We start from the raw sequence: 24,976 nt of genomic DNA, 5'->3' as shown, positions 1-24,976 counted from the left end.
TACAACCTTGAGGCGGATGGGCTACAACAGCAGAAGACCCCACCGGGTACCACTCATCTCCACTACAAATAGGAAAAAGAGGCTACAATTTGCACAAGCTCACCAAAATTGGACAGTTGAAGACTGGAAAAATGTTGCCTGGTCTGATGAGTCTCGATTTCTGTTGAGTCAGAATTTGGCATAAACAGAATGAGAACATGGATCCATCATGCCTTGTTACCACTGTGCAGGCTGGTGGTGGTGCTGTAATGGTGTGGGGGATGTTTTCTTGGCACACTTTAGGCCCCTTAGTGCCAATTGGGCATCGTTTAAATGCCACGGCCTACCTGAGCATTGTTTCTGACCATGTCCATCCCTTTATGACCACCATGTACCCATCCTCTGATGGCTACTTCCAGCAGGATAATGCACCATGTCACAAAGGTCCAATCATTTCAAATTGGTTTCTTGAACATGACAATGAGTTCACTGTACTAAACTGGCCCCCACAGTCACCAGATCTCAACCCAATAGAGCATCTTTGGGATGTGGTGGAACGGGAGCTTCGTGCCCTGGATGTGCATCCCACAAATCTCCATCAACTGCAAGATGCTATCCTATCAATATGGGCCAACATTTCTAAAGAATGCTTTCAGCACCTTGTTGAATCAATGCCACGTAGAATGAAGGCAGTTCTGAAGGCGAAAGGGGGTCAAACACAGTATTAGTATGGTGTTCCTAATAATCCTTTAGGTGAGTGTATAACAAAAAAAATCCATTATAACAAAATGTCCACTATAAATGTCCACAAAAATATCCACAAGAAAGGGGACAAAACTGAGCCAGGAAATTACAGACCAATCAGTCTCACGTACATTACTTGTAAAATGTTGGGAAAAATTATTAGACAGTAAATAGAGGAGCATCTTAATGAAAACCATATTCTTGGAGATAGTCAATATGGGTTTAGACGAGGCAGATCGTGTCTTACTAATTTATTAGAATTTTTTGAATATGCAACTGCAGCTGTAGATCACATGAAATATATATGATTTGATATACTTAAATTTTCAAAAAGCTTTTGATAAGGTCCCGCACCAAAGACTGATCCTCATATTGGAAGCTGTAGGCATTCAGGGTAATGTAAGTAGATGGATTATGAACTGGTTGTTGCATAGGAAACAGAGGGTGTCGATAAGAGGAGCTGCTTAGAATAGGTGTCTCAGCAGATACAATCTCAGCAGCTCATGTTATTCAAAGGGACTTTGATAATATTCAATTGTGGGCCGACACCTAGCAGATTAAATTCAATGTGGACAAGTGCAAGATATTACATGCAGGTAACAAAAATGTCCACTATAATTACACTATTGGAGGAATAGAACTTGATTAAGTAACACATGAGAAAGACCTAGGAGTCTATGTGGACTCCTCACTTTCTCCATCCAAACAATGTGGGGAAGCAATAAAAAAGGCAAACAGGATGTTAGGGTATATTGTCAAAAGTGTAGAATTGAGAACAAGGGCAGTGATGTTCAGACTGTACAATGCGCTAGTTAGAGCTTCACATTGCAAGAAATATTGAAGATGGGCAACAGAATCTATTGAATAGATCCAGAATTTTTTTTAAAAACCTAGACATATATATATATATATAGTTACTTTTCTGCCCTCATTAAACAATTGGGAGATTAATATCTTGGCAGATACCTAACAGTCCACTCCAAAGATAATCCATAGACCAAGTTTAAATTATTTTATTGGCAGTTGCTTGAAATATGAATTTGAATATTGGAGTTCTAAACTGTAAAACTTTTGACAAAAGATAACATAAAACATGTTAGAATCATGTTTGTTATGACTATGAACACAATTAACCTACACAACAGTGCAATATGTACTAGCACATAAAGTAGTTAAAACTTAAACTAGCTTTTGCTTAAGTGATAGAATGCAGAATTTATGGAAAATATCATCAATCGCTAACAAATTCAATCGCAATAGTTTAATGATTCATACATAACGTGCAGATAGCCATATACATTTCTTCTCAATTTCTAAACACAACCATGAATAACTCAAATACTTAGACATATATTTGACAAGAGCTTGTTAAGAAAAGAATCGTGTTCATACTAACATGACTACAGCTTGAAAAACACTGAAGCTACGTCAGGCATGGAGAGACACACCTAAAACTTGAAAAGTAACTAGCAAAAACTGAAGCTACGGCAAGTGCCAAGGGATAAACTAAGACAAAACATTGCAAATTGAAATAAACAAACCTTGTACTAGGTGTCGCTTTATGAAAACTAAATAGTGGGCTGAACAGTTACACCCTGCGGGACGTAGTCCGCAGCAGGACATAAGTGAGAGTGGTATCAGCTACCAACTACAAGCAGCCCACTTCCCGCCATATCTGACCATCTGTGAATGTTGCAGAAAAACAACAACACTACATTTCATCCGTTCCAAGATTAATCATGCAGAACTGTTATGTTTCAAGTCGGAAGCACTGCCCAAGGGGGAGGGGTGTCTGCGCACTGCCGTAGGAACCTGATTGAAACATCACTCTATCAAAGCTGCCATTGGCCCACGGCTACAGCTGTACGAGATCTCGCTCTCTCAGTTCACTGAGAACGAGCACTGCTAGCCTTCCCCATCCGTGCGTGTAGGCCTCGGTTTTAGATCCCGCTACGTCTGGTGGTCTACTACCTTCGGCTCCCTCGGACCCCGGACTCTGCGTCACCCGGTGTCCCCGGAAACCCCAGCACACACGGTGTGGTTAAGCCTACGGGCCTACGCGGCGATTGTACCCGGCACCTGGTGCTTGGTATACACAGTGTTCATTCCGGTAACAGCAAGGTTGCATGTGGTTGGTGTCGCAGTGCCCCCGTATACATAAACTTTGCCAGGTGGAGACGCACTTACAGTGGTTGGCCCGCTAGTTTCTCTACTTGTTGCAGAAGAGTTTCAGTTGTTGTGTCCTGCGGTTGTAAACACTGACCGGTGCCTCTGCTGCACATTTCCCTGTGTATGCATGTGTGCGCTCGGCACTCGGCAATGAGCTCCTCTCGCCCCCACCACTGTGCCACTTGCAGCCAACGCACCTTGCCCGCCTGGAGTGGGGAGGTCCTATGCCCCGTCTGTCTGGGCACCAACAATTTGGGCGCAATTTGGCCGCGACTTCTGGGTCCGCTACGGCCGTCTCCTCCTCCAGGGTTGCAGTGATGGAGACAGCCACAGCAGCTGCACCCCCAGCGGCATCCGTGCCCCTCCTGTCTGCAGTGCCCGCGGTGGAGGTAAGGCTCAGTGGACAGTGAGCGTGATGAGGCCATCCTTGCCTTAAACAGCAGGATGGACCAAATCTGCACTCTCCTGGCCGCGCAGGCAGGGCAACAGGTGCCGTCCCCCCCACACTATGATGCTCTACCGCTGAATCACACCGCGCTATTGGAGACTGAGGGGAGTCTGTCTGCCCAATCTCAGGATGAGGGCAGTGGACGGGCCACCTGGGAGGAGAACCCGCCTGTCTCTGGGTCCGCATGAGGACTCAGAGCTTGAGGCGGAGCTCATGGAGGAGGAGCTGGTCTCTCCCACCCCGCCTCCTCTGTTGAATATGGAGTCTCTCCAGCTCCCCTGGCCCTCTGATCCTGCCCAGCTGTGCTCCAGATTTGAGAGGGGTCAGCACTCACAGCAGCCCACACGGCTGTTGCCTTACCTCCTCGAGGAACTGAGGGCCGTCTGGGACCATGCCCCTGCCCTAGCCAGGAGAGGGGAGGCTTATGCCAGGACCCAGGGCATGGCAGAAGCAGGCCTGGTGGAATTTCCCCAGGTGAATTCCACCATACCCACGCTCGTCTCTCTGCCTCTGCTGTCTGCGCAGCCATGCAACCTGACCTGCCCCAATAGGGAGTGTCACGTAACGGAGACGCTGCTCCGGAGGGCTTATAAGACAGGAGCCCAAGCAGCTCGCCTCAGAAATACCGAGAGCCTACTGGCCCTGTACTTGTCCCAGCTGGCAGAGCCCTCGGAGCACCATAGCGCATCACCAACCCCGCCCCCTATCTCTGAGATAGCAGCGGCGGCTGACCAGCTCGTCACAGTGATACGCCAGGGGATAAGGGTGACTGGGCGATCCCTGGCAACCATTGTGGCAGCATGCCGCCAGCTCTGGCTGTCCCAGGCACTGTGGGTTCCAGAGGTGGACAGGACTCGCCTCATGGACGCCCCTATCTCGCCGGGCTTCACTTTTGGCCCCTCTGTGGAGGCAATGCTGACATGCGCCCTCCAAGAAAGGGAGCAGTACCTGCAACTGGCCCGGATTTATCCCATTCTACCCCAGGCCAACCAGCGCAGGCAGTCTGTGGCAGCTCGCCGGAGGGGAGGCCCCCAACCATGGGTCCCGGGCCACAGCCCAGGCCACAGGCCGGACCACAGCCCAGGTCACAGCCCCGCCCACCTATCAATCTCCGCCAGCGTCTCACTGGCAGGCAGGCGCCCACCTAGGCTCGTTGCCCTGGCCCCCGGCAGCCCACAGCAGCTCGTGGTAGGAGGGGACCCAGCCCCATCCCTGAGGTGTTCCAGCAGCCTCTGGCCCACCCTTACACCCCCCAGCAATTCTCAAATTGGCAACTCGGCACCCAAGACTCTTGGGTGCTCCAAATTATATCAGTTGGCTACTCCCTACAATTTCAGACACGTCCACCTCCCTTCCAGAGCATGGTGTGGACGTGAGTGAGGGACCCGTTGCAGTGTGCGGCACTTCATGTCGAAATTGCCGCTCTCCAGGAGAAACAAGCAATCCGCGAAGTGACCCCGTTGGGGCAGCACGAGGGATTCTATTCCCCATACTTCCTTGTGCCCAAGAAAGATGATGGTTTCCACCCCATCTTGGATCTGAGGCACCTGAACCGCCACCTCAAGGTGTGGCGCTTCAAGATGCTCAACCTGCGCACAATGTCCCAGGCCATCAAGCCCGGTGACTGGTTCACCATGGTGGCTCTGAAAGATGCGTACTTTCACATCCCCATTGCGCAGGCACAGAGGAAGTTTCTCCGCTTCACCTTTGAGGGCCAAGCGTTCGAGTTTGCTGTTCTCCCTTTTAGCCTGTCGCTAGCGCCACACACTTTTTCCAAGTGCATGGACGTCGTGTTAGCCCCCTTGCGTTGCCAGGGAGTCTGCGTCTTCAATTATCTAGGCGACTGGCTGGTCTGTTTTCACTCGAGGGAGCAGGTTCAGAAAAACACAAACCTGATTTTAGGCTGCCTCTCCGAATTGGGCCTCTGGGTCAATCGACCCCAACCTGACAACAACTCAGCAGGCATAGTTCCTCAGACTGCGCCTCGATTCCATTGCCATGCTCGCCATTGCCATTGCCATTGGCACCAGAGAGAGTTGCCTCCATACGCATGTGTCTCTCCCTCTTCCGACTGAGAGCTTGTCTCAGGGTGTCCCTTTGTCCCTTTGCCAGAGGCTGCTGGGCCTCCTAGCGGCTACATCACAGACCCTCCCCCACAACCTCCTCCAATTGAGGCCACTGCAGTGGTGGTTCAGGTCTTTCAGGATGCACCCTCGCCTAGATTGAACACGCCAAGTCACAGTCACTGCGGCGTGCTGGAAGGCACTCCGTTGGTGGCGGAGCCGTCACAATTTGACCCTCAGTGTGCCCCTGGTGCCAGTTTATCACCAAGCAGTCATGACGACAGACGCCTCCAAGCAGGGTTGGGGAGCAGTCTGCGACGGATGTGGATTCCGAGGCAGGTGGATGGAGCCAGCACGGGCCCTCCATATCAACGTCCTGGAGTTACAAGCAGTACTCCTTGGACTGTCTTATTTCCTGCCAGTCCTGCAGGACAGATATGTGCTGGTTCGGATGGACAACACAGCGGTGGTTGCCTATATCAACTGTACTGTCTAGCATGCCGTCTGCTTCTGTGGGCGCAGCCACGATTCTGCTCCATCAGAGCAGTTCACCTACCAGGCCTGTCCAACACTGCGGTGGACCTCCTCTCTCGGGGAGGCACCCAGGTCTCAGAATGGCACATCCACCCGTTTGTGACACAACAACTGTGGAGCTGGTTCAGCAGGGTGAACGTGGATCTCTTTGCCTCGGCAGAGTCCACACACTGCCCACTATGGTTCTCCATCCAAGACCGCTCAGGAACCCTAGGGATCGACGCATTAGCCCACACGTGACCATGCTGTCTCCTTTGTGCGTTCCCACCATTCCCCCTTCTCCTGGAGAAGGTCAGGATAGAATGAGCAACAGTTCTGCTGATAGCCCCTCGGTGGCCTCACAGATTCTGGTTCACAGACCTGATCACCCTGCTCCACAGAGAACCTTGGCAGCTCCCAGTGAGAGCAGACTTGTTGTCCCAGTTGCAGGGCATGCTTTGGCACCCCAATCTGGGCCTCCTCCAGCTCTGGGACTGGCCCCTGAGTGGGAGAGTTTGATTGTCTGGGGTCTGTCAGACACGTTAACAGCCACTATTCAGTCAGCAAGAGCTCCCTCTACGAGGTCACAGTATTCCTACCACTGGCAGACGTTTAGCACCTGGTGCCAATTCATTGCCCCATTGGGGTCATATTGCAATTTCTACAGGAGCTGTTGGACCAGGGCAAGTCCCTGTCCACGCTCAAAGTGTATCTGGTGGCCATCTCCACGTCATGTCCAGATTGATGGCGAGCCCCCTGGGTCTCATTTCCTGGCTGTGCAGTTTTTAAAGGCTCGACACCTGCGGCCTCCTCACACCCCTTCACTGCCCGCATGGAGTCTTGATGTAGTGCTGGATGCACTTTCCCAAGTCCCATTTGAGCTGGTTTTTGCTGGCAATCACCTCTGCAAAATGCATGAGTGAGTAACACACCCTGTCCGTACACCCATCGTGTGTCCGTTTTGCGGGAGATTGTTCCAGGGTCTAACCCTGCGTTCCTCCCGAAAGTGCTGTCTCCATTCCATGTCAACAGGCCTATTGAGTTGATAGCTTTTCATCCTCCTCCCTTCACTTCAGAGCAAGAGAGTGGAAATTCACCTGCTCTGCCCTGTGCGGGCCCTCAGATGCTATTTTGAACGCACTAAAGACATTCGGCGCTCAGACCAACTGTTTGTGTCTTATGGAGCGCGGACACAGTGCCAGGCACTTTCAAAGCAGCGCCTCTCGCATTGGATTTTGGACACCATTACCATGGTCTATAAGTCCACCGGGACCCCGGTGCCTGAACACCTGGTGGCCCACTCGACTCAAGGCATTGCCACATCTTGGGCCCTTTTTCAAGGCACCCCGTTGGCAGACATTTGTGCGGCTACAGCTTTAAAATAAATGAATGATTCCGAAAACAAGAGAACAAAGGAAAATGTAACTGAAAGATCACTGAAAGAGATCAAAGATGGACAACAGAAGCTACCCTAATCCAGAGATGAAAAAATACATAGAAGATTATATATATACTGGACACTAGAGAATTTAATTATTACAAGGAAAAAAGTAACAATATTAGTAGTATAGTTAAGCCAAATTGAAATCAACCTCCTAATTGTACACTTTCAGGTGATCTCAGCTCCCATATAAACAATACAAACACCCCTTTAGAGACGGTGCTTATGGCCATATTCAAATATAGTATGAAAAACAACAGGTCAAGACTATTTCAATCCAAGCAGTGGCAGTAATTAGACTTTTTTTAAAGCAATACATGAGCCAAACTTTACCATTGCAATAATACATGAAGAGTAAAATACCAGATAAGCAAACAAAACACAGGGGGGCATACAGCACATGAGTCATAGTCAGGGCTGGTTCTAGACATTTGGAGGCCCTAGTCAAGTGAATCTAACATTAGATAGTTAATAATAATAATAATAATAATAATAATAATAATAATAATAATAATAATAATAATAATCAAATAATAATATTGATTTTATTTTAAAGCCTGTACGGTTGATTGGCTCTCTATGTAGCTGTAATGAAGATTGACGGGAGGGTGGGATTTGTTATTACTTGTCTCTGATTGGCTGACAATGACAGATCTACGCGACTCCGCCAATGGGATCGGTGGATCTGCACAGATCTGCGGAACTGAGGCGCTACAAGGACGCGACCAATGGCTTCCTCTCAGAGAGTTTCTGCGTGGAAATACTTTGACAAGTAAATAAAAACATTGTTAAGTGTATAATATGTGCAGTGCAATTAATATACCACAAATCTACAGCTGGTATGTTAACCCACCTAAAAGCCGAACACCATTCTGCAACACTATGACTGAAAAGGAAAGAGGAGCAACAAACAAACTAATAATATTAAAACACACACAACCAGCTATTGCTATATATATTGTTTTCACTGGAACTTGAACGAACAGGTACAGTAAGTAACCCCGGCTCGTTGCTGTCACTTCTTAACAGGGAGTAAACGTCATCGGTTTCTTGACAATGAGGACAGTCGCACTAATGTTGTCGTTGTCATTGAAGTGGAGCAGTTCATTCACTGTAGCACAGGGCTGTCCTATGCGGTGCGCTCTTTTGATTTCTATGGGGTCTGCTTCAAGGAGGTGAGGAATTTTAGGCACCCATTCTTCTAAATAGATAACACAATTTCCATTTTGACCCCCTCAGGGAATTCCACGTCTTAGATGTTTATGTCTGTCCCGATGCTTTGTCAACCATTTTGTCTTACTAAACAGGCTGCATTATTTGAGTATTTTTTAAAAAAAAGCAATCTGTAATCGTTATTGTCCTATGGAAAAAGTACCATATTTTATGTACAAACAGAAATGGATGTGAAAATGGCATTTGCAGTTAATCCTTACCTACGTCAGCAGCAACAGCAGCATTTTGTCTGCTATTGAAATAGAGCTGCGGCATTCCAGGCAGATCTAACTGTACAATATTGTAACATCACTTACAAATTACAATAAAAAGGTCACTTTTAACTTGATGGGCTATGAATATTGACCCCACTGATCAAATGTCCTTCAGTACTGACTTTTTTTTTTATTATTACTATTTATTTTTGTACAGTTTGTGCTTATAATAAGTATTGTCACATTGGTATTATCATCATTGTTATAAACTCTTAGACTATTTCTCAATTTAAAACAACGTTTAGCAGTTGAAAATCCTGTTGGACCAGTAACATATGTTTGTCTCTTTTAAGGCATTGTTAATGACATTCTTCAAAATGCAATCAGACATTCTATTGGAGAGTAAGGTTACCACATTGTTCTCTGAGTGAGGGGAAGAGTGACAGTTTTACAAAACAAGTCATTCCCACATGTGTCTCAAATCCTCAGGACAGGTCTCTACAAAATGAGGTGAGTCTGCTGTTATGTATTTAACACTTTAACTTGAACATTTTTGGGGTCAACATTCATACATGATACATGCAGTCAGATTTAAATTATTTTTGTTTTACTGTTATTCATGGTAGAATCAGTCTGATTCTGAAATGCTTCCTGATTAGTGAAATCCGCAATTCATGTAAATATTAACCATTCAGTTCTTAGAAAACCAATTTAATTACAGTATTGTAACTTTGTTTAAGCTCTCCAGGTGACATTCAGTCTTGGGAAAAACTGACCATGCACATTAAATAATGTTCATGTATAATCATTCTGTTTAAATAGCAAAATACTTGGGATTTTAGAATGTTATTTTTTCTTCACAATTTGGGGGTAATTTAATGTCCGTGTTTAAAAAAACAAGTATTTTTCCTTAACTGAAATGTGCAGTTCATAGTTTATTTATATATATATATATATACATACATACAGTGAGGGAAAAAAGTATTTGATCCCCTGCTGATTTTGTACGTGGTGGCCAACTACAAGAAACGTCTGACCTCTGTGATTGCCAACAAGGGTTTTGTCACCAAGTACTAAGTCGAAGGGGTCAAATACTTATTTCCCTCATTAACATGCAAATCAATTTATAACTTTTTTGAAATGCGTTTTTCTGGATTTTTTGTTGTTATTCTGTTTCTCACTGTTAAAATACACCTATCATTAAAATTATAGACTGATCATTTCTTTGTCAGTGGGCAAACGTACAAAATCAGCAGGGGATTAAATACTTTTTTCCCTCACTGTATATATATGATTTTTCATGTATTCTTAATTTCATTTAATTGTCCCTTGCCTATGTAATGATCTTTTTTATTTTGCTGGGAATTTTTTCTCTCTTTCTTTTCCTTAATTTATTCTCTTTCATGGTTCTTAGGTATCATTTGTTATTTGAGAATAGGGTCTTTTTGTACTTCATAACATCATTGTTTCTTGGACACTATAATTACCTTTTCTCTTTTATATCACGATTCCTAGGAATATCTCCTGTTTGGAGCCAAGGGTCAGCACAAACGTCATTAGTTGGGGTGTTAAAGAGATCATCCTGAAAAGAAACTATAAGATATAGTGTCTCTCCAAGAGACCCATTTGTGAACCCTACATTGGTTCAGACTCAAAGGGGTTGGGTGTGACACCTTTTCTTAGAATTCACTTGAATAGAGAGGAATGTGTTATCCAGTTCCGCCAGGAACTGAACTTTGATTGAATAAATATACATATGACGCTACTGGCATGACTCAAAACCAAAATCTGGACATTCAGCTTTTAACTCAAGCTTATATTATCGGGCTAGAAGGGCAAAACAAATTGGGGAATCTCCTGGGTCCACAATTTATATAGAATTGCGTAGTTTCCTCCCTTCCCTCTTCCTTCACAACACTGTATTCTTTCTGTAGCCGATGCGGGTCATAACTCCCCGCCCGGGATTCGAACCGCGAACCGCGCACCACGGCGCCTCTCCAAGCGCTCCGCACCGCACAGTGTTTATTTACGTATGTATTTATATATGTATTGATTGATTTTGGCACAAATTATCCTCCATATTTAACTTTTTTTTTTTTTTAAACATCGGCTGTGAGATCTTCATCGTGAAATATTAGTTAAATATACCATTTTATATATTTACATTTTGTATAGAATAAATACTGGCTTTCACAACTGTACTTTCCATTGCGTTTTCATTGTTCCAATGCACATTTTCACATCGTGAACACGAGCAGTACAGGCTCATACATGTGTTAGATAACATATGATATGTGCAGGTATCTTTGTTGGTAGGATTACACAAACAGTCTTTAACGTTTCTCCAATCCGGTAATATTGCAGTAGGCTTAACAAACTATTCTGGTAGAGAGATGGAAAAAAAACTAAATAACAATAATAATGATTATATATTGTAGCATTCTGTGCTAGCTACTACGTGGGTTTTTCACTTGAACACAATAACAGGAGGGAGTCGGGTTCAACACAACAGACTTTATTTAACAGGCAGGTAACTGGAGCAACACTCCTACAATACCACTATAAATTCTCTGCTGTGCAGGAACCGGGGGGCACTCCTATTAATAACCTTGCTCCCCAATCGCAGCGCCCCCTGACCCCAGAACTAACATTTCCCCGCTAACTGTAACAAGCATAACACAAAGTACCCCACACCCAACACACAGATAGACAGACAAGTACAGCCCCATACATCCCCCAGTCCCAGATTGCTACTATATATATATATATATATATATAGTTTTACGGTAAGCTAGTGAATTGGTTAACTCTTTTAGTAGTGCCCAATGTAGTGCAAACTGTTCATGACATATGCATTACTAGGGCTCCTTATGCATTAGTTAAGCATTGATTATCCATGTAATACAAATACATGTTCAGCAATGTTCTGTGTGTATTTATTTCAAATGTACTTTGAAAGGAGTATGGTGCAGCTGAGTATGCTTAGTGTAACAAAAAGCTTTAGTGTAAATAAACAGAGCAAATACTGTTCTTTTAATAGATCAAAGGGTATGTTGTCTTCTCATAAAGCACAATGTTAATAAGTCTACATATAAAGCATTTCATTCACAGCTAGCACTTAACTTTTTGGGAAAAGGGATAGGGCATAGAATATTTAAACCTTAGAAAATATGTCTGTGCGTAAAAAGACAAGCTGAAGTTAAACAAAGCAATAATTAACGATTCTCCTTCATCTAAGAATGTAATGTAGTATGTATCTAGAGCAGTCATTAAGAGCTTATAAGGTAGAATTATCCTCATGTTCACCTTCAGACATTTTCTTACTCATAATTTTAAAGCAATCTTTGTTTCATTAAAATCTAACCTTCACATTCATTGTATATAGTGTCAGTGTGACAGAAAATCACATTTTAAGTCGCTAATGTTTTATTAATATGGTCTATTAGCTTAGTGATGACACAGGATAACGATTCCCTGGTATCCATGTATAAAAATAACCTCTTCAAGGATTCTCTGAATAAAGAGATTGTGCAGTAATAGCTTAAAATGTTTCCCAAAAAAGCTGAATTGATTTTGTCATTATAATATATAAACAACACACTCATTGCTTGTTATACTGCAACACTTTTTCAATATGCCAGTCTTCTTTTGTAAGGCCTATCCTTAAGACTATGGGCAGTTTTCTGTGAAAGTACACAGTGATTAATTTGTATTAATAAGTACTAATTAGATTACATTCAATAACCTTTTATCAGAATTAATTTTATGGAAAACAAAAGCACTAAAAACATAAATGTCTTAATACCAGTTGAATTAAAATATTCATAATCAACTAACAATTGGGTATCAAGAAATGCCTATATATAGTCAGTACCAGGAATATCTAGTCACAAATTTATACAGAAATGGATGTTGTTAAAACAGTGACAGTGGCAATTCCATAGCTTAATTTTGATTCAAAGGAAATACCAGGAAACCAAGTACATTAGCTTCCTTCCAAAGAGGCTGTGTCCTCATGTTTATGAGGGTTAATTTATTTTAGATAGAAAATTCATTCAGGAGCAAGAATGAGTGGCATGATCTTATATCAGGTACTTCAACTGTCTCGGGTATTTCAACTGTCTTTGACACAGATGAGACCTGTGCTCAAAACCTTAGTCTACCCAGTGAACATTTATAACAATATTAAACCCATTACATAAAAGCAATTTAAAAGATAATGTTTTGTATTGTGCATTTGGGTAAATTAATTTAATGTTATTCAACATTTTTAGTTTAGTTAGAGTACAACAGATGTATTGGACAGCAACTAGAATATGTGCATGTCTTTTCTTGTACTAGCAAGCCACTTAAACGTTGGGGAAGTGGATGGGAATCAGTTATTGTAATCAATTACCTTTTTCTTTATGTTAACTAAGGTATTTAAAGTTATTTTATAAAATCATTACATTTGCCATGGAAAATATGGTTAATATTTTGACAACTCTTAACATTAACAAACATCTAAATATGTAATTGCTGAAATGCGTAAATTTTATTCATGTTAAGTAATTTGTTCACAGTAGTTACTGCATCCAATTATTCAGACATGAAGAAATACAAAACAAAACATTAATTCATGAAGTAGTTAATTCATTAGTTAACATTAACAAATACTTTGCATGCCTTGTTGATGCATTAGTTACTGATTTGTTAATGTTAACTAACATATTAGTTAATGTTAGATAGACACTCATTGTAAAGTGTCACCCTGTCTTCATATTACTTGTATGTTAAATGGATGAAACTGGATGAGAGCTTGTGAATTTCTCTTTTGATTTTTATTTCAGCTTAAGGGACAGCCTCAGCTGGAAGACCTTATGCCTTATCTGCATGGTCATGCTCTTTTGTTTAGCACTCTTTCCCCACTTGTCCATCAGGTAAGATTTGTGCCTTCCCTGCTGTGCTGTCACAGCACTGTATTCTTTCAGTTGTGAAAACCCTATCCACGTCAGGAGATTAATAACAATACAATGAAGCTAGTTTTACAGGTTTTTGTCCTTTAATCAATAATGCATTCAGAAACATGATACCGAAGACATTCCAAAAATGTTAAAACATGTATGGAAGAAAATGTATGGGTTTCTTTTATCAGTAGCAAAATCTTTTTTCAGATTCTTCCAGGAAATCTCACTCTGGTGATGTCATGACCTTTATCTTTCAAATTTGCAGGAGCTTGGATAATCATAATAATCATAATGTTTTATGTTCACTAATCCTCTGTTTATGCAAACAAGAATGTTTTAACTGTATTCCTTTCACATGGGCACAGAGTGTGAATACAATACTTTGTGCTACCTATGGAGAATTCCTCTCCATTTCCATCCTTTCCACACAAAATAAGTAGTTCTCCTAACTTTTTTTTTTTTTCAGATCTGCAGAGCCATGTTGCAATGAAGCCCTGCGTTTGGTCAAGACCAGGTAAAGAGAGAAGCTTTTATTCTCCGTTTCCATCACGTGTCCACCCTGATCAATCTGCAGCTCTTGTTCTGTGTTCTGGCAACTCTTCTTTTCAGCCTCTTATGAGGCCACAAAATACTGAGTTCACAGGTGCCTACGGGTACCAGGCCAGTGTGTGCGGCACATTAGTGAGCTTTATCCATACAATGCCAGCACTGCCAGTGACTTCTGGGAGTTACTCCAGTTTAAGTAACTGGAAGTGGGGCTTTTTCATTTCCCTGTCTCAGTAATTTACTCCATGGTTACTCCTGTTGTGCCAAAGATTGTGGTGACGAAGAGGTGTATTGCAAGTAGTTTATGCTGGAATGTGAAAATAATGCAGTCAATTGAGACTTCAACACCTTGCTTTGCTGAACATAATGTGAAGCATGCTGATACCCAAGTGTTAGGTCCAATATATTCCAATTCTGAGTTTAAGGAGCAAGGGATTGACAACACCTTTGAGGTAAATATTGAGGTTGAAAACTCTGTTTCGCCTGTGTAATAAGTGACCAGTGTCTTTCTCATACTTTGAGAGAATAATATTTTTTCTATCTATGTACAGGTCTTTCGAATGGATGAAGTCAAGAAGCGTTATACCACATGGTACCAAATTAGTGCAGGGAAAGAATATTACTCCCCCCAAAGATAGCAGGTAAGTGCAGTAGAATTAGGTATTTTAATTAAATCCATAACCATATGCACACAACCACACAGACACCACCACCTCAAACTTTATATTTTCAACAGTTTTTCTTGTTGGTGTTGGTTTTCTGTTTTAATCAAGGAAAACTATTTAGAAATTATTTAAGGAAAGTGATTATTTCAGCTACCAAGGGCTCTCAGATGTAGTGGTTTTGTGCCTCAAAGCTAAAACTGTTTGCTTTCCTAAGGTGTAAAATCGCTGTCAAAAACATTCATATCTGTATAGAAAAGTCTAGTGTGCGTCTAGACTACGATTTGAAAAGAACATCAAATGTATTGGATTCATATGTGTTGGAAGGGAGATTTGTACTTTCAAATATATTCCTGTAGTCATATGCGGGCGTGGCTCGTTCGTGGCAGGTGGGGTAGAGCACCACTAAAAAAAAAATCCACCCAAAAACGTAGTTCTTCCTCATAAACCCATTTTCCACATCAATACATCATAAATTACTTTGTAATAAATATTACCCAGTTTCTGTTCAATCAATTAAACAATAGAGACAACAAGTGTCTATATATTGTCTATATCACAATTTTAGAGATTTGGTCTCAATCCAGCTATTGCACAATATTGGGGCAGGAGATCTAGGGCCCCACTCCAGCAACAGGTTTATTACAGTGCCATGTGGTCAAATAAGGGTACTGCAGGAAGTGCTAATAAAAGCCTCATGGGGCAGTCGACATTTGATCGACTACAATTACAAGAGAAGTTGATAATTAAGCCACTTGGCCTTGACAGACAAGACGTTAACATTACTCAACAAACAAAGGACAAAGGGGGAAACGTAAAACAGACATTTTTAAGTGCATGGTACAATGAGAAAAGTCAGCTCTGTGGATGCTCTGCAGAGTACAGTATTCTGTTTTCCCTGCATATTGTCCCGGTCATCGTTATCAGGAGATACATGGACGAACACGGGGGTGGGGGATTTAAAACTTTTCAGAACGGGATAAGAAACACGACAAGAATAAACTGAAAAGAGGACACAACCCTCTTTCTCCTGAAGGCTGATCCTATTTCTTGTCTATTTAGAAACGAACATATCTTTCTCATTGTTGAGAAAATATGTATGCATTGGAGTAAGCTATATTTAGATTTAGTTGATCATTGTGCCTTCCTTGTTGGGGACACTTAGGGTAAAGGATAAAGGCCATCCCTCTTTAAAGTATGTAGGCAACTGCAGTGTTTTGTTGGCTGCTAGTTGCAATGGTCTCAGTAGGCTATTTACTATTTACTATTGTCTATTCTCTTATAGCCTAAAATTAAGATACAGGTGACTCTCTGCTTGCCTGAATTAAATTTAGTTTTCATGTAATTATTCAAATAAGTGGGCATGGTTTGCGATTCAGGTACTGGAGTCAGTATTTATGGCCACGAGCTGCTAATGGTCATATGACCTGCTTGCAAAACTCATATCCAAGAGAACAGATTTTGTGGAATGAGTTTATGATAACTATTTGCAAAGACTGAATTTACGGTCAAAAGTATGTCACAGGGGTCACAGGCATTAGCTGCTGAATTAGGGAAAATCAGTCTGTGCATTTATGAACATGCATTAATCGGATACCATTGATGGTGTAAAATGCAGGTGTACATAATGCTAGTGTATATATTGTTGGTTATAAAATATTGTATGCTGTACTATAAAATGTGTATATATGTATATAGATAAATATAGATTATGTTACCATTGGTTAAAGCAGGACATCCCAAACTATGGACCGTGGCCTGTGATTGGCATGATTAATGTTGCGGAAAATGTGTAGGTTTAAATAACCAATTTGACTGCACACCACTTATACACACCCTTGGAAATGGATAGAATGGTCACAGATGCTCCTCGACTCCCATTGGCTCATGGCCCACGCCATTTAAGAAGCCAACCAATAAAAGCGCACTCACGTACAGGCAGTGATCACACCTGAACAAGACTACTTAAAGTGTGTGTGTGTGTGTGTGTAAGTCTTATACACACATACACAAAAATACACATTACTGAAAAATGTAAAATGAATACCATCAAACATTTTTAATTACCGCAATACCTTCAGCCATGTCAAAGAAAGGTAGACGCAGAGTGTGGCAACTTTAATGAGAAGTGCACAGGTGAATACTTCTGTGTCACTAGGAAAAAAAAATGTGTGTGATTTGCCAAGACACCACTGCTGCCCACAACAAGGAATATAACATAAGGTGGCATTACAAAACGAAGCACCACGATGAGTTCTCTAAATATATGAGTGAACATAGGAAGACAAAACTTGAAATCCCAACAAAATCTCTTTAAGAGGAAGTTTGAGAAAAATGTTGCCCCCATTAGATCTTAAGTTTGTTTTCTTACTTCAGTCAAATCTTATCTTTACACACAGGTGCATATTACCTTCTGGCACCAATTTAAGACCTGAAGAACATATTGATTACTCGCTAGATCTCTGGTAAGTGCATCGAAAAGACAAGGACAGATACAGTTGGGTCCATAGTTATTTGGACAGTGACACAATTTTCATCATTTTGGCTCTGTACGCCACCACAATGGATCAAGATGTGCATTAAGTGTAGACTTTCATCTTTAATTTGAGGGTAGTTACATCCAAATTGGGTGAACGGTGTAGGAATTACACCCATTTATATATGTGGTCCCCCAATTTTAGGGGCTCAAAAGTATTTGGACAAACTAACATAATTATTAAATTGTGAGTTTCAGTACTTGGTTGCAAATCCTTTGCAGCCAATGACTGCCTGAAGTCTGGAATCTATAGACATCACCAGATGCTGGGTTTCTTCCCTGTTGATGCTCTGCTGGCCTGCACTGCAGCTGTCTTTAGTTCCTGCTTGTTCTTGGGGCATTTTGCCTCAGAAATCAAAAAACACCATACCAATCAAAGAGATAGCAAAAACATTAGGTGTGACCAAATCAACTATTTGGTACATTCTTAAAAAGAAAGACCGCACAGGGGAGCTCAGGAACACCAAAAGGACTGGAAGACCATGGACAACAACTGTGGTGGATGACAGAAGAATTATTTCCCTGGTGAAGAAAAACCCCTTCACAACAGTTGGCCAGATCAAGAACACCCTCCAGGAGGTAGGCGTATCTGTGTCAAAGTCAACAATCAAGAGAAGACTTCACCAGAGTAAATACAGAGGGTTTACCACAAGATGGAAACAGGAAACAGGAAGACCAGATTAGAGTTTGCCAAAAAACATCTAAAGAACCCTTTATAGTTCTGGAACAACATCCTATGGACAGATGAGACAAAGATCAACTTGTACCAGAATGATGGGAAGAGAAGAGTATGGAGGATGGAAGGAACTGCTCATGATCCGAAGCAGACCACCTCATCTGTGAAGCATGTTATGGCATAGGCATGTATGGCTGCCAGGGGAACTGGTTCCCTTGTATTTATTGTTTATGTGACTGCGGACAAAAGCAGCAGGATGAATTCTGAAGTGTTTAGTGCTTCACAGGGCTTCACAGTGCTTCACAGTGCAGATGGACAATGACCCGAAGCATACTGTGAAAGCAACCCAAGTCATTTTTTAGGTGAAGAAGAGGAATGTTCTGCAATGGCCAAGTCACTCACCTGACCTGAATCCAATTGAGCAGCATTTCACTTGCTGAAGACAAAACTGAAGGCAAAACACCTCAAGAACAACGACAGACAGCTGCAGTGCAGGCCTGGCAGAGCATCACCAGGGAAGAAACCCAGCACCTGGTGATGTCTATGGGTTCAGACTTCAGGCAGTCATTGACTGCAAAGGATTTGCAACCAAGTATTGAAACTCATAATTTAATTCATGATTATGTTAGTTTGTCCAAATACTTTTGAGCCCCTAAAATTGGGGGACCACATACAACAATGGTTGTAATTCCTACACCGTTCACCCAATTTGGATGTATCTGCCCTTAAATTAAAGATGAAAGTCTACACTTAAAGGACATCTTGATTGTTTCCTTTCAAATCTATTGGGGTGGTGTACAGAGATAAAATAATGGCAATTGTTTCACTGTCCAAATATTTATAGACCTAACTGTATATTAGATGGGTTATATTGTATACTATACACTCACCTAAAGGATTATTAGGAACACCTGTTCAATTTCTCATTAATGCAATTATCTAACCAACCAATCACATGGCAGTTGCTTCAATGCATTTAGGGGTGTGGTCCTGGTCAAGACAATCTCCTGAACTCCAAACTGAATGTCTGAATGGGAAAGAAAGGTGATTTAAGCAATTTTGAGCGTGGCATGGTTGTTGATGCCAGACGGGCCGGTCTGAGTATTTCACAATCTGCTCAGTTACTGGGATTTTCACGCACAACCATTTCTAGGGTTTACAAAGAATGGTGTGAAAAGGGAAAAACATCCAGTATGCGGCAGTCCTGTGGGCGAAAATGCCTTGTTGATGCTAGAGGTCAGAGGAGAATGGGCCGACTGATTCAAGCTGATAGAAGAGCAACTTTGACTGAAATAACTACTCGTTACAACCGAGGTATGCAGCAAAGCATTTGTGAAGCCACAACACGTACAACCTTGAGACGGATGGGCTACAACAGCAGAAGACCCCACTGGGTACCACTCATCTCCACTACAAATAGGAAAAAGAGGCTACAATTTGCACAAGCTCACCAAAATTGGACAGTTGAAGACTGGAAAAATGTTGCCTGGTCTGATGAGTCTCGATTTCTGTTAAGACATTCAGATGGTAGAGTCAGAATTTGGCGTAAACAGAATGAGAACATGGATCCATCATGCCTTGTTACCACTGTGCAGGCTGGTGGTGGTGGTGTAATGGTGTGGGGGATGTTTTCTTGGCACACTTTAGGCCCCTTAGTGCCAGTTGGGCATCGTTTAAATGCCACGGCCTACCTGAGCATTGTTTCTGACCATGTCCATCTCTTTATGACCACCATGTACCCATCCTCTGATGGCTACTTCCAGCAGGATAATGCACCATGTCACAAAGGTCGAATCATTTCAAATTGGTTTCTTGAACATGACAATGAGTTCACTGTACTAAACTGGCCCCCACAGTCACCAGATCTCAACCCAATAGAGCATCTTTGGGATGTGGTGGAACGGGAGCTTCGTGCCCTGGATGTGCATCCCACAAATCTCCATCAACTGCAAGATGCTATCCTATCAATATGGGCCAACATTTCTAAAGAATGCTTTCAGCACCTTGTTGAATCAATGCCACGTAGAATTAAGGCAGTTCTGAAGGCGAAAGGGGGTCAAACACAGTATTAGTATGGCGTTCCTAATAATCCTTTAGGTGAGTGTATATAAAATGTCTGTCACTCATAAGGGCTGATTGTTTACATTGAAATGTAAATACTGTTAATTATATCGATTGCATTAAAATGTGCACATTACATATCAAAGCTCCACTTTCCTTCCTGTTCACACAACCACTTACAGATTGATTTCATAAAATGAAGCCACTAATGAAACAGGCTGTATGGGGTGGGGGAGTTGAATTCTGTACAGTGTGATGGGAAACAAGTAATGCATGTGAATTGGGAATGGGAGCGGCAGCCAGTAAAGGGTCTCCTGTTGAAGCTGCAGTTACCATGGCAGCACATTAAGCTCTTCTGACAATACAAAGAGTCATTGTCTCCTAAATTATTAGACAGTCATGGGCATTAACAGACCCCTGTATAGAACAATGAGTTGAAGAATCTGCATGAGCTCGGCCAGTTTCTCCCTGTAATCCAAAACTGAGTGAGAAGAGCAGGGCCAGAACTTTGTGAGAATGACAGACATGACTTTTCCATGCAAACTGTGTCAGTGAATTTACCTGCAATCTTCACTAAACATCTCCCTTCCTTCAGCTCCAGGAAAGACGTGCAGACCAGCACTTCCTGGGGAGCGCCGATCATCTGGGATGGCATGTTTGATCCTGAACTCTACGATGCGTTCTACACAGAACAGAATGTCACTGTAGCTCTGACAGTGTTTGCTGTTGGCAAGTAAGAATGGCTGGAAACGCTACAGCCTGTGTGGCCCCATTTATTACTATTACATAACTGTTCAAATGATAATCAATCATCTATTTGAGTAATACAGCTCAATGGAATGTTAATGTCATTTCTATAGATATGCCATAATGTACTACATTGATATGAAATTGCAGAAGCAACTGATAGTTAATTTCACTTCCATTCAATTTCATTTTAATTAAATACTAATACTACCATCAATAAATAGACCTACACTCCACTGATATGCAGTTTAGATTTTAAACATAGGACTCTGATTGCCTTCTGTAGCCCATTAAAACAATCCATAATGCAAATCCTCTTCATTACATGTTGTAATTTGTTGTTTAAGATACGTCATACAATTTTAATTATATTTGCAATTCCATGTTAATTGAATAATTATTTAAGATTAAAAAATATGGCTAAATAACAGACAATTACATAGTTTTCTTTATTATTATAATTATTTATTTCTTAGTAGACACCTTGTCCAGGGCGACTTACAAAATTCATACTCTCTTGATTTTTGTCCCTCATAATCAGTTTTATAGTTTTTTCCACAAATGCCTTCAGGGACACATCTCTATGTGTCTGAAGAAGGACAGGAGTGTCAAACAGCTAGTTGCACTGCACATCCCACAGACAGCCTGTTAGTGCCAGACTGTACATGTCATTTATTCTCCTTTAAGATTGCACTTATACAACGTTTTGTCATACTCTCGCCGTTGCATTACTAACACTTGTATTGTTTATTATGATTTCCCCTATGCTCCCTCTCCCTTAATGCTTAACTTTGACTTAACATCTTGTCTGCACTGATCAGCTTTTACAATCTAGGATGTAAGACATCATATATTGTTTACTGTATATCTCGTATACACTGAATTTGTAAAATGTATTATGCCTTGAACTGCACTGTATTGTTGAACTTTGTATTGCTCTTATATGTTGTGATTATGTACCCCACTCAATCAATGTGCAGCAGCATTTGGTGCTGAATTAGATTTACCATCATGTCTGTGTTTTCTGTTCTGAATGTTGTTTCAGCTGTATTTCCAAACATGCTTCTATCCTGAAGGGCTGTGTAAGAATGAATTGTGTATTTCCAGTCAGACCTTGTGTGTGTTTGCAGGTACCTGGATGCCTACCTCAAGGATTTCCTCACCTCTGCAGAGAAACATTTCATGCCGGGCTTGCGAGTGGTCTACTACGTCTTCACTGACAGCCCTGAGAGGGTCCCCGAGATCCAGCTGGGGCCACAAAGGAGCATCGTTATCATGAAGGTGGAGAAGCACAAACGCTGGCAGGACATCTCCATGATGAGAATGCTGACCATCACCAATGTCATAGAGTCCCACATCCGTCACCAGGCTCGATATGTCTTCTGCCTGGATGTGGACCAGATGTTTGTGAGCCGATGGGGGTCGGAGGCTCTGGGAGACTCTGTGGCCCAGTTGCATGCTTTCTACTACAACAAACCAGCAGATATTTTGACTTATGACAGGAATCCCAAGTCTATGGCCTACATGGAGAGGGGTGACACATACTACCATGCGGCCATCTTCGGGGGCACATGGGAGAACGTGCAGCGCCTGGCTGAGAGCTGCTACCTGGGCATCATGACAGACAAGCGGAATGAAGTGGAGGCCCTGTGGCACGATGAGAGCCACCTGAACAAGTACTTCTGGATTGTGAAGCCAACCAAAGTGCTATCCCCTGAGTACTGCTGGTCAACTAAAATCGAGCACGGCAGTGAATTGCATTTTGCCAGACTCCTCTGGGCTGAAAAGCACTACAATGATCTTAGGCAGTAGTTGGGTCATTTACTTGAGCCCATATCCAGAGCCAGAAGCAAACATAGATGTATTTTTCTACTGATAAAATGGATCCCTGAATTTTGAGGTTCAGGTACCCTAGCAAGAGTGTACCTCCATATAACTGATTTATGTTAGAAAGGAAATTATTGAAAATATATATATTTATATAATATACATACACACACATACATTGTGTTTTTTATGCATCTAAGCAGTTGCTCATACTTTTCTAACCCCTGCGGTCTCTGTAATACAATTAGAAGATTTGATTTACATATGAGGACAAAGTGTTCACACGTGGTGATTTGTAAGATGCAATATGGCACAAGGTGTCTCAAACATTTCACTAAAAGGAAGACGTTTCATACATGTTCCACATTCAGCACTGGTACTTCTAGTCAATAAATAATGAGGTTTGTACTAAATTCATTTTATGATTAACTGAAATTGTTTGATCAATTATGAAAACATCCTATATTTAAGTATTTACATATAATTTGTGGATATATTTTCTTTACAAAGGCTTTTTCCCAGTCCCAGGGCCTAAGCAAACACAAATGTAGATTTTTATTCTAGAATTTGAAAAGTTGTTGTATTTTGTATTTTTGTTGTATTCATTTTTTATGTTTTTCTGGCAGTCAGATACCCCTGCAAGATCAGGCTCGTTAAAGGCAAATATCTGTATAAGAGCATTGTCAGAAAGGTTATTGGAAGTGGGTCTGCCATTACAGAAGCTCTCTGACGGGCAGCACATATTACAGCTTGTGGGAATCTTCTCTTTGTGAAGGCAAAGTAGTGAGCAACTTTCCCTGTCAACCGTGTATTTGTGCATGGTGAATTGGATATTGTGCACAGTTGTTTGTCTCTATTATTATTTATAATTGGAGATAATAATGACAACACCAACAAAACAAACTGTTACTGCCAAAGAGGCCATAAACCTAGCTAGACAAGACCTAACTGACAAGTTGAAGAACAGGATCACCAATACATTCTGCTCCTGTACTACATTTGTGTTTAACCACAACCGATTCTTAACAATGTCATCATTGTAAGCTGAAAGTTTGGGAACATTTAAAAATAGACTGGATAGGATCCTCGGATAACTCAATTATTAATGAACACCAAACGAGCACGATGGGTCAAATGGCTTCCTCTCAACTGGACACTTTCTTATGTTCTTATTACATTATTACATTATTTGTCATTTAGAAGACGCTCTTTTCCAGGGTGACTTATGTTCTTATGTATGTTTATCACATTCTTATATCCTGTTTTTTCATATTGATGTTGTTCTGTTACTACTGTATCTACATTTTTTTCCTTATCATGGAAAGCACTATACATAATCTATATAATACTTACTGTTAACCCATATCCTGCCAAGGAAAGCACTTTGTTTCTTTATGTTCAATTTAATGCAGATATGATAATAACAGTGTGTAATTAGTTTTTTTATTCTGGCTCTAAATAAATGACTGAGACCACTGAATTGTCCTGGTAACTTATGAGCATTATTTTGAAGGAGAATGTCTTACTTCCCTAATGTTTCTCTAATGTTTAAATACTGAAACTGGTGTTGTCTTATTAAAGTTGTTTTTTTACAGTTTGTGTTTTAATATTTTTCTTGTTTCTTTCCCTTAATGTTTCAAGCGGAATATCTCCATTCGTCTTTCTGGTAAGGTATTATCATTGGTATTACAATTGTTTAAATGACTTGTGCGTGATGATTTCATACATTTGTATTCTATTGAAACAGGAGAGATGGGTTATGACACAAACACATTGTCCCAGTCAACCCCATCAGGCCATCATAGACCATGTGGAGTTTATAACAATATATAAGATAACCCTAGTTTATATTAAGTATAAAATAAAATCTAAAAGTGATTTATAAAGCCTTTCAGGAATAATATATATATATATATATATATATATATATATATACACTCACCTAAAGGATTATTAGGAACACCTGTTCAATTTCTCATTAATGCAATTATCTAACCAACCAATCACATGGCAGTTGCTTCAATGCATTTAGGGGTGTGGTCCTGGTCAAGACAATCTCCTGAACTCCAAACTGAATGTCTGAATGGGAAAGAAAGGTGATTTAAGCAATTTTGAGCGTGGCATGGTTGTTGGTGCCAGACGGGCCGGTCTGAGTATTTCACAATCTGCTCGGTTACTGGGATTTTCACGC

The 24,976-nt window shown here is 41.5% G+C and overlaps 2 protein-coding genes across 2 annotated transcripts; both read left to right on the top strand.

The window, feature by feature from the left end:
* The first annotated feature begins 629 nt into the window (after positions 1 to 629).
* Positions 630 to 9,208, top strand: LOC136714203 (uncharacterized). The gene is made up of 2 exons (XM_066691557.1): positions 630 to 8,532; positions 9,138 to 9,208. The coding sequence occupies exon 1, from the start codon at positions 3,470 to 3,472 to the stop codon at positions 4,718 to 4,720; it is 1,251 nt and encodes a 416-aa protein (XP_066547654.1). The 5' UTR covers positions 630 to 3,469; the 3' UTR covers positions 4,721 to 8,532; positions 9,138 to 9,208.
* On the top strand, positions 9,156 to 24,375 carry LOC136714204 (alpha-1,3-galactosyltransferase 2). Its single transcript, XM_066691558.1, has 7 exons — positions 9,156 to 9,294; positions 13,614 to 13,703; positions 14,197 to 14,244; positions 14,828 to 14,917; positions 17,338 to 17,403; positions 20,807 to 20,944; positions 22,089 to 24,375. Exons 1-7 carry the CDS (start codon positions 9,290 to 9,292, stop codon positions 22,768 to 22,770), a joined length of 1,119 nt encoding a protein of 372 aa, XP_066547655.1. The 5' UTR covers positions 9,156 to 9,289; the 3' UTR covers positions 22,771 to 24,375.
* Positions 24,376 to 24,976: the final 601 nt, after the last annotated feature.

The sequence above is a fragment of the Amia ocellicauda genome, chromosome 18, assembly GCF_036373705.1.
Source record: "Amia ocellicauda isolate fAmiCal2 chromosome 18, fAmiCal2.hap1, whole genome shotgun sequence".
NCBI classification, from domain to species: domain Eukaryota; kingdom Metazoa; phylum Chordata; class Actinopteri; order Amiiformes; family Amiidae; genus Amia; species Amia ocellicauda.
Note: the sequence above shows the minus strand (reverse complement) of the source record. Positions and strands in the feature narration are given on the sequence as shown.